Genomic DNA, 14,504 nt, shown 5'->3' with positions numbered 1-14,504 from the left:
ATCTGATTCCTTCATTTAAACTTTTTTCTCCGTCTCAGTGCCACCCACAGTGTAGGGAAGGGGTGTCCAGTAAGGAACAAGACGGACATGCCCCCCTATGCTGCTGAGAACATCAGAAGTCATCCATGAATAAGGCGGTGTTGTCCTAAGGGACATAAAAGTGTCCCCAGGGATCCAGTCGTGCCCAACCCAACAGCAAGCCTGGGCCTGGCACAGACCGCCCAAGGTGTGAAGCTGGCGGGGCCTCGAGGGGCGTGAGCCCCCCGTGCAGGGGGCCGGACCCCACACGGGCAGCATCCCTTTCAAGCGCAGGTGGGGTCTCCCAGTCGCCCCAGGAGCAGGGCCCGAGGGGGCGTGAGCCGCCCCGCATCACGGCCCCAGGCGCGCGCCCACGCCGGGGGAGGGCCACGTGACGGCGGCGGGGGCGCGCGCGGCGGCGGGGCGGGGGCGCGCGGGGGCGGGGCGCGCGGGGGCGGGGCGGGGCCTGGCGCGCGCGGCCCCGCGGGCGACGGGGCGGGCGGGAAGGGGCGGGGCCTCGGGCGGGGCCGCCGGCGGGCGGGAGGGGAGGAGTGGAGATGGCGGCGGCGGCGGCGGCTCAGGGGGGCGGGGGCGGGGAGCCCCGGGGAGCCGAGGGGGTCGGCCCGGGGGTCCCCGGGGAAGTGGAGATCGTCAAGGGGCAGCCGTTCGACGTGGGCCCCCGCTACACGCAGCTGCAGTACATCGGCGAGGGCGCGTACGGCATGGTCAGGTGAGGGGGCGTTCCGGGGGAGGGGGCGGCCTCGGGGTGGGGGAGCCATCGGGGAGGGGTGCCCTGGACTTGGTGGGACGTGGAGACCTGGAGCGTCCTGCAGAGGCGGGGGACTCTGGAGGCTAGGGGCGCAAACCGGGATGGGAGCCCTGGAGTGCCTTCTGGGGGAGGGGACGCAGCCCACGTACCCCGGGGAAGGGGGCTTGGGGGCTTTGAACCCAGCCCTGGGCCCTGGAGGGAGCCTGCAGCTGGGTGTCTGGGCGGGGGGAGCTATGGGCTCGTGGGTGACCCTGGAGACCCGTAAGAGGCGAAGGCAATAAGTGGTCCTGGTGTCTGAGGACCCTGTTGCCCCCTACCTGGACGAGGGGGCCTTAGGACGCCTTGGAGCTCCCAGGGGACGCTCTGCCCGGGGAGTTGGGGCGGAAGGAGCAGAGCGCAGGGTGGGGCCAGGCTGTGGGCCTCAGGGCCTGAGGCTGGCTGACCGTGGGGGCTTCACAGCCAGGAGTGCCTCCTTCCTTCCCTGCATCTCTGAGGAGATGTCTCGGGGGGTCCTGCCTACCCAAGTCCTCACTTCAGGCCCACCCCTCCCATCCCTTCCCTGCATGGCTCCTGTGCTTGCCCCCCTCTCCCTCTATTTGCCACATCTGTCTCTTCTCCCACTGCCTGGACCTGTCCAGAGTTGAGGGTGGTAGAGAGGGGGTTGTGATGGAGTCTCGTCGGGGAAGAGGAGGGCCCCAGCCAGGTCGGGGCAGCTAGAATGAGGAGGCAAAGGGGAAACCAGCGAGTGGTCAGCCTCTTCCTCTGTTTGTGAAGTCACCAAAAGGCCGCCTGGCTGGTCCCCAGCTCTCTCTCCCTGGAGAGCCCAGGCCTTGGCGGCAGGAAGGAACCAGTATTGTTTATAACTTGGGCCAGAGCCCTCCTGAGCGCTGTCCCCTCCCTGCCCTGGCCTGGGTGGGGCCGGACAGGCCAGGACTGCCCCTTTGTGGAGGCCACACTGGAGTTGGGGGGGGGTGGATATTGGGGAATGATGGCCGGCGCAAACTCAGTTGTCTTCTGGGCCTCTCAGCTCGGCCTATGACCACGTGCGTAAGACCCGCGTGGCCATCAAGAAGATCAGCCCCTTCGAGCACCAGACCTACTGCCAGCGCACGCTGCGCGAGATCCAGATTCTACTGCGCTTCCGCCACGAGAATGTGATCGGCATCCGGGACATCCTCCGCGCGCCCACCCTGGACGCCATGAGGGATGTGTATCCTTGAGCCCTAAACGCTGGCTGCGCAGGGCAGGGTGGCCCTGGCCAGGTGCCTTCTCCTCCTCCACCCCTTCCCTGTTCTGTGCCTTCCATGGGAGGCTGGGCCCCACGGCCTCTATGGGCGCTTTGTCCTCCGCCATGGGCAGCTATGTGACCTGCCCCGGCCCCTGCCCACGGTCAGCTCTTGCCCAACAGACTGGTGATTCTTTCTCTCTGGGTGCCCAGACGGAAGGAAAGCAGGGAGGAGGGAAAGTCAAGTGTGCACCCTGCCTTCCCGCTGCCCTGGGAGACCGACCCACCAGTACCATCCCCAAGATAAGGATGCCCAGGCCCAAAGAGCCCCAGGAAGTGTTTCTGTGGCCGTCCCCCCTCTCTTCCCTCCCCAGTCAGGAACTTGCCCTTATCTTTCCCTGGGACTTCCTGCCCAGAGCCCCGCCCTGAGCACCTGTGCAGCTGCACCTTGCCCAGGGAGGCACAGCTCGGCCTCAGTGCCCTGCACCACCGCACTGCTGTCGGCTTCCGTCCCTGGCTCAGCTCCTGGCCGCTGGTGATAACCAGCACCTCTCACCTACCCCGCCCATGCCACCTGCCTGCCACAGGTGCACCTCTCTGGGCAGTAGTGCTGGGCTGGCTCTGGAGTTCACTGATGACCCCAACAAGGTTAATTCAAAAAGCCGGGCTAGAGATGAGCTACGTGACATTTATGTGTTTATTTGGGCTAATCTCTGTTTTGTCTTGCAACAAGGCCGACGGAAAAGGACACCGACTCCCCCGTTCTCCGCTAGGTGGCCAGGCCCTCGTCGCCCAGTGCAAGTGCTCTGCTGGGAGTGCTGCCTCGTTTGTTTTTTCTTGTACAAGCAGCAGGCATTTATTTTTAAGCCAAACATTGATTACACGCCAGATGGTGTTCTTACATTATCTCATTTAACCACCACCACCACCACCCCCGGCAGCCACGTGGCCCTGTGCTGGTTAAGGACTTACTCCATGAGTTGTGGCCTGGCTCATTTACACAGTTTGTCTACCCTCTCTCAGACCAGTGGAGATGCAGGCACAGGCTGAGTTCATAAGACCTTGGAATACTCAGATAAAAGAGAATGAAAATCTTTATTTACGTGTCCGTCCCCCCGTAAAAACCTGAAATACTTATAGAATCTTTTTTTTTTAAAGATTATTTTTTATTGCAAAGTTAGATACACAGAGGAGGAAAAACAGAGGGGAAGATCTTCTATCCATTGATTCACTCCCCAAGTGGCCTCAATAGCTGGAGCTGCAGTAATCTGAAGCCAGGAGCTCTGAGCCTCTTCCAGGTCTCCCACACAGGTGCAGGGTCCCAAAACTTTGGGCCATCCTCTACTGCTTTCCCAGGCCACGAGCAGGGAGCTGGATGGGAAGTGGAGCTGCTGGGACATGAACTGCCACCATATGAGATCCCAGTACATGCAAGAGGAGGACTTTAGCCACTAGGCTACCACACCAGGCCCCATAGAATCTCTTAACCAGACACAGTCCTCCCAACTCTCTGAGACCCATGGAACTGGTGGACTGTATTCTCTGCCCTCAAATCGGTGCTTTCCTCTCATTCTGTTTGCCTATGCACGTTTTAAGGACCCGAGCTACAGCAGGGCTTGCTCGCAGCCCCATTTCCCTGGGAGGAAGATGGAGGCCACGGGCCAGAGTGCAATATTTGGGGTCCCCTCTGCCTTTGCTGGGGGGTGGTTGACAGGATCTCTCAAATCCCAGGGAGCCCAGGGACACGGGTGTACAGTCACATCTTCCTGAGCCAGTTTTCCTTGACGGAGTGCCCCTCTCTGTCCCCTGTCTGGCGGGGGGCTCCCGGGCCATCACCAGCTACATCGTGCAGGACCTGATGGAGACTGACCTGTACAAGTTGCTCAAAAGCCAGCAGCTGAGCAATGACCACATCTGCTACTTTCTCTACCAGATCCTGCGGGGCCTCAAGTATATCCACTCAGCCAATGTGCTGCACCGGGATCTGAAGCCCTCCAACCTGCTCATCAACACCACCTGCGACCTTAAGGTCCGCGGAGGCCGCCGGGCCCCCCCTCTCGCCTCATCCATGCTGGGGATCTGTAGAACGGCATAGGTCAAGGAGGGGGAGTGAGGGTGGGGTGGCACTGCCTGGGCTGCACAGACCTCACGGGCCGAGCACCGAGCGCCAAGCTCAGATGCCCCGGTGTGATTGCAGATCTGCGACTTTGGTCTGGCCCGCATCGCAGACCCTGAGCATGACCACACCGGCTTTCTCACGGAGTACGTGGCCACACGCTGGTACCGGGCCCCAGAGATCATGCTGAACTCCAAGGTAACACAGCACCCCAGCTCAGAAGGGAAGGCAGCAGAACCCTGAAGCCGTCTATGAGCCAGGACAGAGGGTTGGAAGGGATCCCCCAGGGTACAGGAAGTCCACCCTCAGCGACTTGGGCTCTACCCAGGGTCTAGCATGGCAGGGGTAGCTTGGCCCATGCCCCAGGACCCTGCTGAGCCAATGTTGCTCCAGGAGCCCCTCACTACTTCTCTGTCCTCCCCCAGGGCTATACCAAGTCCATCGACATCTGGTCTGTGGGCTGTATCCTGGCTGAGATGCTCTCCAATCGGCCTATCTTCCCCGGCAAGCACTACCTGGACCAACTCAACCACATTCTAGGTGAGAGGGCCTGGCCCCGCAGAGGCAGGGGAGGTGAGGGGGATCAGAGAGGAGGCAGTGTCTGAGGGTGAGGATCGTTGACACTTGCCACCTGTAGAACTGCAGCAGTATCTCATGGCCTCAGTGGGGGGCATAGGTAACTGTCCCGATCGGCTGGATGGCCAAAGCCTCAGACCTCAGGAAGTACTTGCTGGAAGCTCTAGCTGCTACCATAGCATAGTAGGCTAAGCCTCTTCCTATGCACCAGTATCCCACATGGGTTGCATCATGGCCTGGGAAAGCAGTGCAGGATGGCCCAAAGCCTTGGGACCCTGCACCTGCCTGGGAGACCTGAAAGAAGTTCCTGGCTTCGGATTGGCTCAGCTCCAGCCATTGCAGTCACTTGGAGAGTGAATCAATGGATGGAAGATCTTCCTCTCTGTCTGTTCTCCTCTCTGCAATATCTGACTTTCCAATAAAAATAAATACATCTGGGCCCAGCACCTTGGCCTAGCGGCTAAAGTCCTCACCTTGAATGTGCCGGAATCCCATATGAGCACCGGTTCTAATCCCGGCAGCCACACTTCCCATCCAGCTCCCTGCTTGTAGTCTGGGAAAGCAGTTGAAGACAGCCCAAAGCCTTGGGACCCTGCACCTGCGTGGGAGATCCAGAAGAGGTTCCTGGTTCCTGACTTCGGAACGGCATAGCATCAGCCGTTGCGCTCACTTGGGGAGTGAATCAATGGATGGAAGCTCTTCCTCTCTCTCCTCCTCTCTGTATATTTGACTTTGTAATAAAAACAAATAAATCTTTACAAAAAAAAATAAAAAGATTTTATTTTTATTGGACAGGCAGATTTAATGGAAGATGTTCCATCCACTGGTTCACTTCCCAAGTGGCCTCGATGGCCAGAGCTGAGCCTGTCTGAAGCCAGAAACTAGGAACTTCTGGATCTCCCACTCAGGTGCAGGGTCCCAAGGCTTTGGGTCGTCCTCCATTGCTTTCCCAGGCCACAAGCAGGGAGCTAGAAGGAAAGTGAAGCAGCCAGGATACGAACTGGTGCCCATATGGGATCCTGGCTCATGCAAAGCAAGGTAGTTAGCCACTAGGCTACTGCTAAAGGCCCAAAATAAATAAACCTTAAAACCAAGAAGGCTAGAGCCCAGCTTTGAGCTCAGAGCGCCTGGCTCCAGACCCTTGGCTCTTTGACACTGTAAGGCAGGTGACTGAGGGGCTGGCCAGAAAGAAGGGCAAGGAGGAGGAGGAAGTTCTCTGAGCAGCTCACCTTCTGTTTGCACAGGTATCCTGGGCTCGCCGTCCCAGGAGGACCTCAACTGTATCATCAACATGAAGGCCCGCAACTACCTGCAGTCGCTGCCCGCCAAGACCAAAGTGGCCTGGAACAAACTGTTTCCCAAGTCAGACTCCAAGGGTGAGTGAGACTTGGGGAGGGGCCCCTGGGAGAGAGGAGACATGCTAGGTGCAGGTGGGGGTGTGCAGATACTGGATCCCATGGGCTGCCAGCATGGGCAAGCCATGGGAGGCTCCTGGGGGCTCCTCCAGCCTCATCTTTGCCCCTCCCCCCAGCCCTTGACCTGCTGGACCGCATGTTAACCTTCAACCCCAACAAGCGGATCACGGTGGAGGAAGCACTGGCTCACCCCTATCTGGAGCAGTACTATGACCCAACAGACGAGGTGGGGCAGGGCGCAGTGGGGTCGGGCAAGGCAGCAGGTGAGCCAGCGCCTCCCGGGCCTGGCCTGAGCCATCCCCGGTCTCCTCACTGCAGCCTGTGGCCGAGGAGCCCTTCACCTTCGACATGGAGCTGGATGACCTCCCCAAGGAGCGGCTGAAGGAGCTCATCTTCCAGGAGACGGCCCGCTTCCAGCCCGGGGCCCCGGAGTGCCCCTAGCCTCCCTCCAGACTTCCCTGTGTGCCCCCTGGGAGGGGGCTGGGAAAACCTGGTGAGTGTTCCCCTGTGTCACACCAGCCGCACCTCTGGAGCCGTGAGCTGACCTCACATCTGTCAATGCAGACCCTGACTCATGACCCACCCAGTCCTGTAACGTGCCCGTCCCTGCCCCTCCCCGCCAACACTGAGTCCCACACGGAGAGCAGAGCCAAACACTGACAGAGAGGCCTGTGGGCTGTGATTGCTTTGGGAGGAGCTCAGGGATCACGTGACCTGAGCCTGGGGCCCCTCACTTGCTCAGGTCAGTTGTCCTACACCTGGGGACCTCTTAGTGGGCCCTCCCCCACCCGCACCATGGCCCTGGCCACCCACGGCCTCTCTCCTGCTCCCGTTTGTGCAAGCACGTCGTGAGCTGGGCTGGGCTGGACTGGACTGTGTGGGCCAACACTGATGGTAAAACCTTCCCCACCCACAGTCAGGCACCTGCTGCTCACGGCTCCTTCTCCTCTTTTCTTCCAGGCCCTGTCTCCTGCCTGCCCTTCTATGCCGGACTGTTAGAAAACGGACACTGTGCCCAGCCCCTGGCAGCCTGGGGCCAGGGCAGGGGGCTGGGGGTGATGGGCCAAGCCCCCATGTCACCCCTGCTTTCCCACAGGCCAAGAGCCCCTTGTCCTACGTCCTAGTGCCCTACTCCCCAGCCGCCCTGCCCCCCTCACCCCAGCTGGCCCAGGCTGTTCCTTGGGGAAGTGAAGGGCTCTGACCCGAGGACGCCACTGCTGCTCCTCCGGGGACAGGAATGTCCCCAGGGCCAGGGCAGGGACATTGAGCAAGCCCTGCCCCCCCCTCACCTCCTGAACCACCACCCTCCCCCCTCCATCTCCCTGGGGAACATTCCTGAATCTCAAGGGCTAGTACCCCTAAGGAAAGGAGCCAGCCCTCAGCCCTCCCATCAGGCTGCCGCATTAACGCCCTCGCTGCTTCTGTGGGAGGGGAGCGGGTGGCGGGGGGAGCACGCACACGGAGCCCCCGCCCCCTCCCGCCCCGTGCCTGTATCTAATATATAAATATAGAGATGTGTGTATGATGACTTTGGCTCTTTGTGTGACTGCCGCTGTCCGGCCCAGCCAGCACCACCTTGGGTTCCGATCCTAGTAACCTTTGGCCAGGGGTGAGGGTTGTCGGGAGGGGCGGAGGGGCCTGTCTCAGACTCATGGAAAGAGTGGGGTCAACGACTGCTGCTCCAGAATGACTTCCTGTCGAACTGGCTGGGGTGACTCGGGGTGACTCAGGGGTATACTGCACACCTCCAGATTTTCTGGAAGAGGGTTGAGGCTGAATGTGAGGGTCACAAACATCCAAGCATAAGGGGCTGCTTTATTCCTCCCATGTGGCCCAAGACAGAGGGGTGTGCCAGAGTCCATGAAGGATCAAGCACGTGATAGTCAAAGCTGACTGCCTGCCTGCTGCTGGCCGGTGGCCTCCCACCTCTCTCCCCCAGCCCCAGCTGAGCCCTGCAGCCTGGCCCCAAGCCAGCAGCAGGCTCAGCAAGTCTCAGGGGCGTGGCACTGAAGCCCAGCCAGCCTATACCGGCTCTTGGCTGTCTTCTCTCGGCAGCCAAGACAGCCAGTAGAGGTAGCGTCAGGCCACCTGCACCTGCTGGGCACCGCTGGGGGAGGGAGCAGCCATGAGCCCCATGCTATACTACACGCTGCCTGCCCTGGGCGGCTACATCCTGCTCTCCATCTTCTTCCTGCGCCGGCCTCGCCTGCTGCACCCAGCCTGCGCCCCAGCTTTCTGTGTCCGCCTGGCAGCCCACCGAGGAGGTGAGCTAGGCACGGGAGGAACCGGCTTGGCATCTCCTGGGGTTGGGAAGGAGGATGATCACAAGTCAGGAAGACCAGTGCCCAGGTGGACCTCAGGGAGGGGAGGTCCCTGGGATGCGAGAAGTGGGGCAAGGACCAAGGTGGAAAGAAAGCCAGGAGTGGGGCGGGGCACCAAATACACAGGGAAAGGCTGGCTCCAGCCAGGCTGTCTGAGCCAGCCCGGAAAGAGGCTAGCGCGGGAAGTAGGGGGATGGCTGGCGATAAGGCCGCCGGGCGCCAGGGACTCACCTCAGCTGTCCCACACAGGGTCTGGAGAACGCCTGGAGAGTACCTTAGAGGCCATGGAGAAGTGAGTGCACCTGCCTTGCCCACGGCGCCTCCCCCTCCTGCTCCAGGGCTCAGCACCCATGGGAGGTGTGCACTGGACCCACACAACCCTCCATGAGGCCCACTCCCCCCCACCACATCCCACTGCCCGGGGTTCCTCACACCTCCTAGCACTGCGTGCTTGGGCCCACCACCATCTCTCTGACAGCTCCTTGGCACAGCGAGCTGACCTCCTGGAGCTCGATTGCCAGCTGACACGGGATGGCGTGGTGGTGGTATCCCACGACCAGAACCTGTCCCGCCAGTCGGGCCTGAACAGGGATGTGGGCAGCCTGGACTTTGAGGTGAGTGGGCCTCTCCCCGTCCCCCCAGCCCAGAGCCGACACTTGCTCCCAAGCGTCCCACCTGTTAACGCGGTTTCCACTCTTCCCCAGGACCTGCCCCTCTACAAAGAGGAGCTGGAGGTTTACTTCTCTCCAGGTGAGAACAAGGGCTGAACCGAGTCCCGCCTTCCCCATCCCCTCCCTCCACTTGGGGCTCTCCCATCCTCACCCTCCCACTCCTGTCTCTTCCTGCCACCCCACCCTGTTCGCAGGCCGCTTTGCTCACGGGGCTGACCGGCGCATGGTGCGGCTGGAGGACGTGTTCCAGAGATTCCCACAGACTCCCATGAGCGTGGAGGTCAAAGCCGAGAACAAGGAGCTGGTTCAAAAGGTGCTGCTGCCAGCGGTGGCCGTGGGCATCGAGGGGCTGGTGGCCAGAGAGAGGCCTGGCTCTCCCCTCAGCCTCACCCTCGTCTCCCCAGATAGCAGGCCTGGTGCAGCGCTTTGGGCGTAGTGACATCACCATCTGGGCCTCGGAGAAGAGCTCGGTCATGAAGATGTGCAAGGCTGCCGTGAGTCCCTCTGCGTCCCCGCTCTGGGTCTGGAGCCCGAGCTGGGAAGCTTGTAGGTCTCCATGGAGAGGCATGTTAACCTGGCTGGAAGAAGGGCTGGATATGACTTTGAACCTACCCTCTGGTGGCCTGCCCCTCCCTCCATCTGCTTCCATAGGAGCAGGCTGAACAATTGATTAATCGATCACTTCCTCCTCCCCTCTGCTCTCGGCAGAACCCGGAGATGCCGCGGGCCTTCACCGTGAGTAGGGGGCTCAGGCTGCTGCTGCTCTACTACCTGGGGCTGCTGCCTTTTGTCCCCATTCCCGAGCGCTTCTTCATGTGCTTCCTGCCCACCATCATCAACAGGTAGCCTGAGCCCCCCCTGCAGGACACCTCCTTCCCGCCACCAAGGATCTAGGGTGCAGGAAGGGCTCCCCATCAGCTCCTTGGCTGCCCTCCCCGCAAGGTCCTTTGAAGGTGGTAGATCTCAACCAGCAGCCCCCAGTGCTGCAGGGGCTGGAAATGACATGCAAGCGTTCAGTACATGGAGTACCTATCATTCACCTGGATTCGTCCACAATAAGTGGTGAAGAGTTCAGGGTGCAAGTAACATCCTAGAGTAAGACCACTGTGGGTGGGATAAGCCCTGAGCTCTCCCAAGGGAGGCTAGGATTCCCAAGGGACCAGCAGGCGGAGTGCTTGCTTGTTTGCTTGCTTGCTTGATATTTGAAAGAGAGAGACATACACAGCAAGGTCTGTCATTTAGACCTGATGCAATAGTCCAGTTGGCTAATCTTCCCCTGCAAGCACCAGGATCCCATATGGGTGCCGGTTCCTGTCCCGGCTGCTCCACTTCCCATCCGACTTTCTGCTTGTGGCCTGGGAAAATAGTGGAGAATAGTCCAAAGCTATAGGACTCCATGCCCACCTGGAAGACCCTGAGGAAGCTCCTGGCTTCGGATTGGCTCAACTTTACCTGTTGCGGCCACTTGGGATGGAAGAACTTTCTGTCTCTCCTTCTCTCCATAAATCTGCCTTTTCAGTTAAAGAAAAGAAAAGAAAAGAAAAGGGATCTTCTATCTGCCAGAGCACTCCCCCCACAAAGGCCTATTGGGCCAGGCCAAAGCAAAGAGCCAGAACCCAGTCCAGGGCTCCCACATGGCAGGGGCCTGCGTGCTTGGGCCACTGCGTCTTGAGTTGCTACCCCTTAGGGTGTGCATTAGCAGGAAGCTGGAGTTGGGTAGGATGGCAATCCAGACACCCAGATGTGGAGTGTGGCTGTCCTCAGCCATGTTATAGCCAGACTGCCCACTGCCTCTCTGCAGGGAAACCCCAGTGCCCCCTGCTCCCTCTGTTGGTGAGGGGGAGGGAAAGCAAGGCTCCCAGCCAGCCCCCACTTGGCTATGAAGCGATGGTTTATTCTACCAAGTTTCCTTTTTTTTTAAACATTTGTTTATTTTTATGGGAAAGGCAGATTTAAAGAGGAAAGACAGAGAAAGACCCTCCATCTACTGGTTCATTCCCCAAATGGCTTCAACTGCACAGCTGAATCAACCTGAAGCCAGGAGCCAGGAGCTTCTTCCAAGTCTCCCACACTGGCACAGGATCATAAGGCTTTGGTCCATCCTCTGCTGCTTTCCTAGGCCATAAGCAGGGAGCTGGATGGGAAATGGAATAGCTGGGATATGCACCAGTGCTTATATGGGATACCTGGTGCTTAAAGTCAGAGGATTCACCAATTGAGCCACTGTTGCTGGACCCTTGTTGTACAGTTTTGCATTTAAGATTTGTAGTGCTTTTTCAGAGAGGGTCTGTCCTTTGCTGGGTGTGCCCCAGGCCACTGTGCAGGGGGAAGTAGGCACCTCTTCAGGAGCCTTCTGGTCTTCAGCAGCCAGGCCAAGTTGGGATTCCCTCTCCGCTGACCTGCTACCAGCTTTGTGTGTAGCTGCCTCCTAGCCCCACCTTGGCCCCAGTTCAGTCCCAGAGTGTCCAAGCAGGTCCCTTATCTAAGCTCCATCTATGCTGTCAGCTGGGGAGGGATGGGCACAGCCCCAGTGAGCAAGAAGCCTCTGGCTGGACAACGGGGGCGGGTTGCCAGGGGTGGGGGATGGCAGGTGAGGGCAATGGCAGAGTGGCTTCTAGAAGTTAGGGGGTCACCCTCCCCTCTCCCCCCATACTTCCGTCCCATGCCTCTACACAGGACCTACTTCCCATTTTCCTGCTCTGGACTGAACCAGCTAGTGGCTGTGGTTTTGAAATGGTAAGGTGGCAAAGCTGGCAGCGGGGAGTGGCCCCCCAGGGCACTGCCACTGCCCTGTGGCTCCTCTTCTCCACACCCCTTTCCCCCTGCAGGGCCATCATGAGGAAAAGCCTGATCCAACACCTGAAGGAGCGGGGCATTCAGGTGAGGCCTTGGCCACCCCTTTGGCAGCCTGGACCCCACGTGCCGGACACTGGGGCAGGGCCTCGCACCTGCTGGGTCTCAGTTTGTCCAGCCACAAAAGGGGTAGAATAGTGTCTTACACATGCCTGGTGCTTCGAAAGGGTTTCATAATGATGATGATGGTGGTGGTGGTAATAGCAGTCTACTGAATCTGATGGGGTAGGATAGGGGGGATGGCCAAAGAAGGGAGAGAGGCCCTGTCCGCCTCTTACAAGCAGCAGCTTTGACCAGGTCTTTCAGTGAGTCAGCTTAGTATGTGGTGAGAATGTTCCAGACCCTGTGATCCCAGGGTTGGGAGCTTACCAGTAAGGGCAGAGGAAAAGAGCAAACTCTCGCCAGGATGTTGGGGACAGAAGGGAGGCTGGTCTAGAAAGCTGGGTTGGGGGTGGTGAGAGGCCTGAAGGGAGGGAAGGGGCAGCAGGCCCCACACCATGCACCACGGGGAGGAGCTGACAGCCTAGCCTAGCACTGCTGCCTGGAGGAAGTAACCAAGGGTAGATGGGCGAGGGAACTGGGGCTGCAGCCCCGGGACCCACAGCTTTTGAAGGTGTCAACTGGGAGACACCTCATCTGTTGAGCAACCTTTCTCTATCAAACCAAGAAATCAAGAGACCCAGGAACTTGCCTGAGGTGGGGTGGAGGATACAACCTCAACTCAGGCCTTTTGAGTACAGCCATTCCCACTCTGGCTGGGGGCCCCACATCTGCTCTGAGCTCTGGCTCCTGACTCCACGGTCTGCCCATGCGCACCCTGGGAGGCAACAGGTGATGGCTCAGTGCTTGGGCCCCTGCCACTCACAGCACAAGTACAAAGACTGAGTTCCCAGCTCCCAGCTGTGGTCCAGCCCATCCCAGCAGGGAAGTGAACCGTGGATGGGAAATCTGTCTCTCAAACACATAAAAATGTTCTTAAGAAAAACAAAACAGTTCTGTGGGAAGAATAAGTTGAAGCGCAAACAGGAGAATTCATTCCCTGGTTTAAATACTCTTAATTGGCCAGTTCTAAGCCCCACACATGAAGTTGCCAACTGCAAGACAAGGAGCAGGCAGGTCGTAGAAATAGCTGAATCTCACACAGATTGTTTTCAAAGATTTGTTATTTTGAAGGACAGACTTGTGGGGAGAGAGAGATCTTCCATCTGCTGGTTCACACCCCACATCTCCAGAACCACTAAGTCTGGGCCAGGCTGAAGCTGAGAGCTCCATGTAGGTGGGCCATGGCCAAGAGTCTCCTATGTGGGTGGTCAGGGACCCAAACACTGTTGCTTTCCCAGGCTCATTAGCAGGAATTGGATCAGAAGGGGAGCAGTCAGGAACCCGGCACTAGGATAGAGAATGCTGACATTGGAAACAGCAGCTTAATTTGCTGTGCTACAACACCAGGGCCACCTCACACATTCAACAGATACAACTTCAAGGACATAGGCAACTGAACTAAAAGGATTACAAAGTAACAAGCTTTGAGTACTTGCTACATTTGTTTTGTTGCAATTTAACTGGAAATTGATGCAGTTTAACTTTAAAAAAAAAAAGACTTAAAAATTTATTTACAAGGCAGAGTTAGAGAGCGAGAGTGGCTGGGACTGGACAGGAATGAAGCCAGGAGTGTTTTTCCAGGTCTCCCACCATGGATTGCAGGGACCCAAGCTCTTATTCCCAGGCCCATTAGCAGCGAGAGGAATCAGAAGTGGAACAGCCAGGACTCGAACCAGTGCTCACATAGTGGCAGTTTAGACATTGTGCCACCATGCAAACCCAGGCCCTGCAAAGCAACTGTTGAGTAACTAGTTTGCAAAATGCCTGAGAAGGTGACAGCTGCAGCAGGCCCCCAGCTCTGTGGGCGGGGCCACCGCGGGGATTTAAGCACCAGGTGCAGGAACCTCAAGTCCTGTTCTGGCGCAGGTGCTGTTTTGGTGCCTTAACGAAGAGTCGGATTTCGACACTGCTTTCAACCTGGGAGCCACAGGCGTTATAACCGATTACCCCACAGCGCTGAGGCGCTACCTGGACAACCACGGACCCACTGCTCCTGCCTCTTGAACCCTGAGGGTCTCCCTGGCGCGCTCCACTCTCTCCCTTATCTCTGCTTGGAAAATAAATAACTTCTTTCAAGGCGCCTCCTTGTGCTGAGAGGGAGGGGTGGTTCTGACCGACTAAAGGAGACCAGCCAGTCTGGGGCCAGAGCCCGAGGTCCCTGGGCAGCCCCTGACCCGCTGGTTCCACCACATTCCAGCTTCAGAGGATGGCCACACCCGGCGCAGCCCGGCCTCCACGCTCCCCAGGAATGTCCCTTGCGTCCCCTCTCCAGTCCCTTGAGAGCCACAGAGACTAGTCCGGTGCACCTGATGCTTTCTGAAGCCCCAGCTCCTCCCTGAGCTGCAGTCTTAATTTCTGCCGCCACCTGTGTCCTTGCACCCTGTCCATCCCAGGAGTCCCCAGAGTGGCCGCCGTCCTTCCCCGGACTGGTGCCTCTC

General features: G+C 58.8%; 2 protein-coding genes across 2 annotated transcripts; both read left to right on the top strand.

The window, feature by feature from the left end:
- Positions 1–557: 557 nt before the first annotated feature.
- Positions 558–7,647, top strand: MAPK3 (mitogen-activated protein kinase 3). The gene is made up of 9 exons (XM_040973085.1): positions 558–748; positions 1,815–1,997; positions 3,852–4,041; positions 4,210–4,326; positions 4,554–4,668; positions 5,949–6,080; positions 6,236–6,345; positions 6,438–6,612; positions 7,080–7,647. The coding sequence occupies exons 1-8, from the start codon at positions 576–578 to the stop codon at positions 6,558–6,560; spliced, it is 1,143 nt and encodes a 380-aa protein (XP_040829019.1). The 5' UTR covers positions 558–575; the 3' UTR covers positions 6,561–6,612; positions 7,080–7,647.
- Positions 7,648–8,244: 597 nt separating this feature from the next.
- Positions 8,245–14,145, top strand: GDPD3 (glycerophosphodiester phosphodiesterase domain containing 3). The gene is made up of 10 exons (XM_040973880.1): positions 8,245–8,383; positions 8,690–8,732; positions 8,919–9,054; positions 9,145–9,190; positions 9,306–9,424; positions 9,516–9,605; positions 9,820–9,953; positions 11,788–11,847; positions 11,940–11,991; positions 13,933–14,145. The coding sequence occupies exons 1-10, from the start codon at positions 8,245–8,247 to the stop codon at positions 14,068–14,070; spliced, it is 957 nt and encodes a 318-aa protein (XP_040829814.1). The 3' UTR covers positions 14,071–14,145.
- Positions 14,146–14,504: the final 359 nt, after the last annotated feature.

This window comes from Ochotona curzoniae, unplaced genomic scaffold, assembly GCF_017591425.1.
Source record: "Ochotona curzoniae isolate NIBS_2020 unplaced genomic scaffold, NIBS_Ocur_1.0 contig_2321, whole genome shotgun sequence".
Taxonomy (NCBI): Eukaryota; Metazoa; Chordata; class Mammalia; order Lagomorpha; family Ochotonidae; genus Ochotona; species Ochotona curzoniae.
Note: the sequence above shows the minus strand (reverse complement) of the source record. Positions and strands in the feature narration are given on the sequence as shown.

Coding starts and splice junctions, on each gene's coding strand:
- MAPK3 (XM_040973085.1), top strand. CDS start 576: ATGGCGGCGGCGGCGGCGGCTCAGGGGGGCGGGGGCGGGGAGCCCCGG. Junction 4,327..4,553: donor AGATCATGCTGAACTCCAAG/GTAACACAGCAC, acceptor GTCCTCCCCCAG/GGCTATACCAAGTCCATCGA. Junction 6,346..6,437: donor ACTATGACCCAACAGACGAG/GTGGGGCAGGGC, acceptor TCCTCACTGCAG/CCTGTGGCCGAGGAGCCCTT.
- GDPD3 (XM_040973880.1), top strand. CDS start 8,245: ATGAGCCCCATGCTATACTACACGCTGCCTGCCCTGGGCGGCTACATC. Junction 9,425..9,515: donor ACAAGGAGCTGGTTCAAAAG/GTGCTGCTGCCA, acceptor TCGTCTCCCCAG/ATAGCAGGCCTGGTGCAGCG. Junction 11,992..13,932: donor TGAAGGAGCGGGGCATTCAG/GTGAGGCCTTGG, acceptor GTTCTGGCGCAG/GTGCTGTTTTGGTGCCTTAA.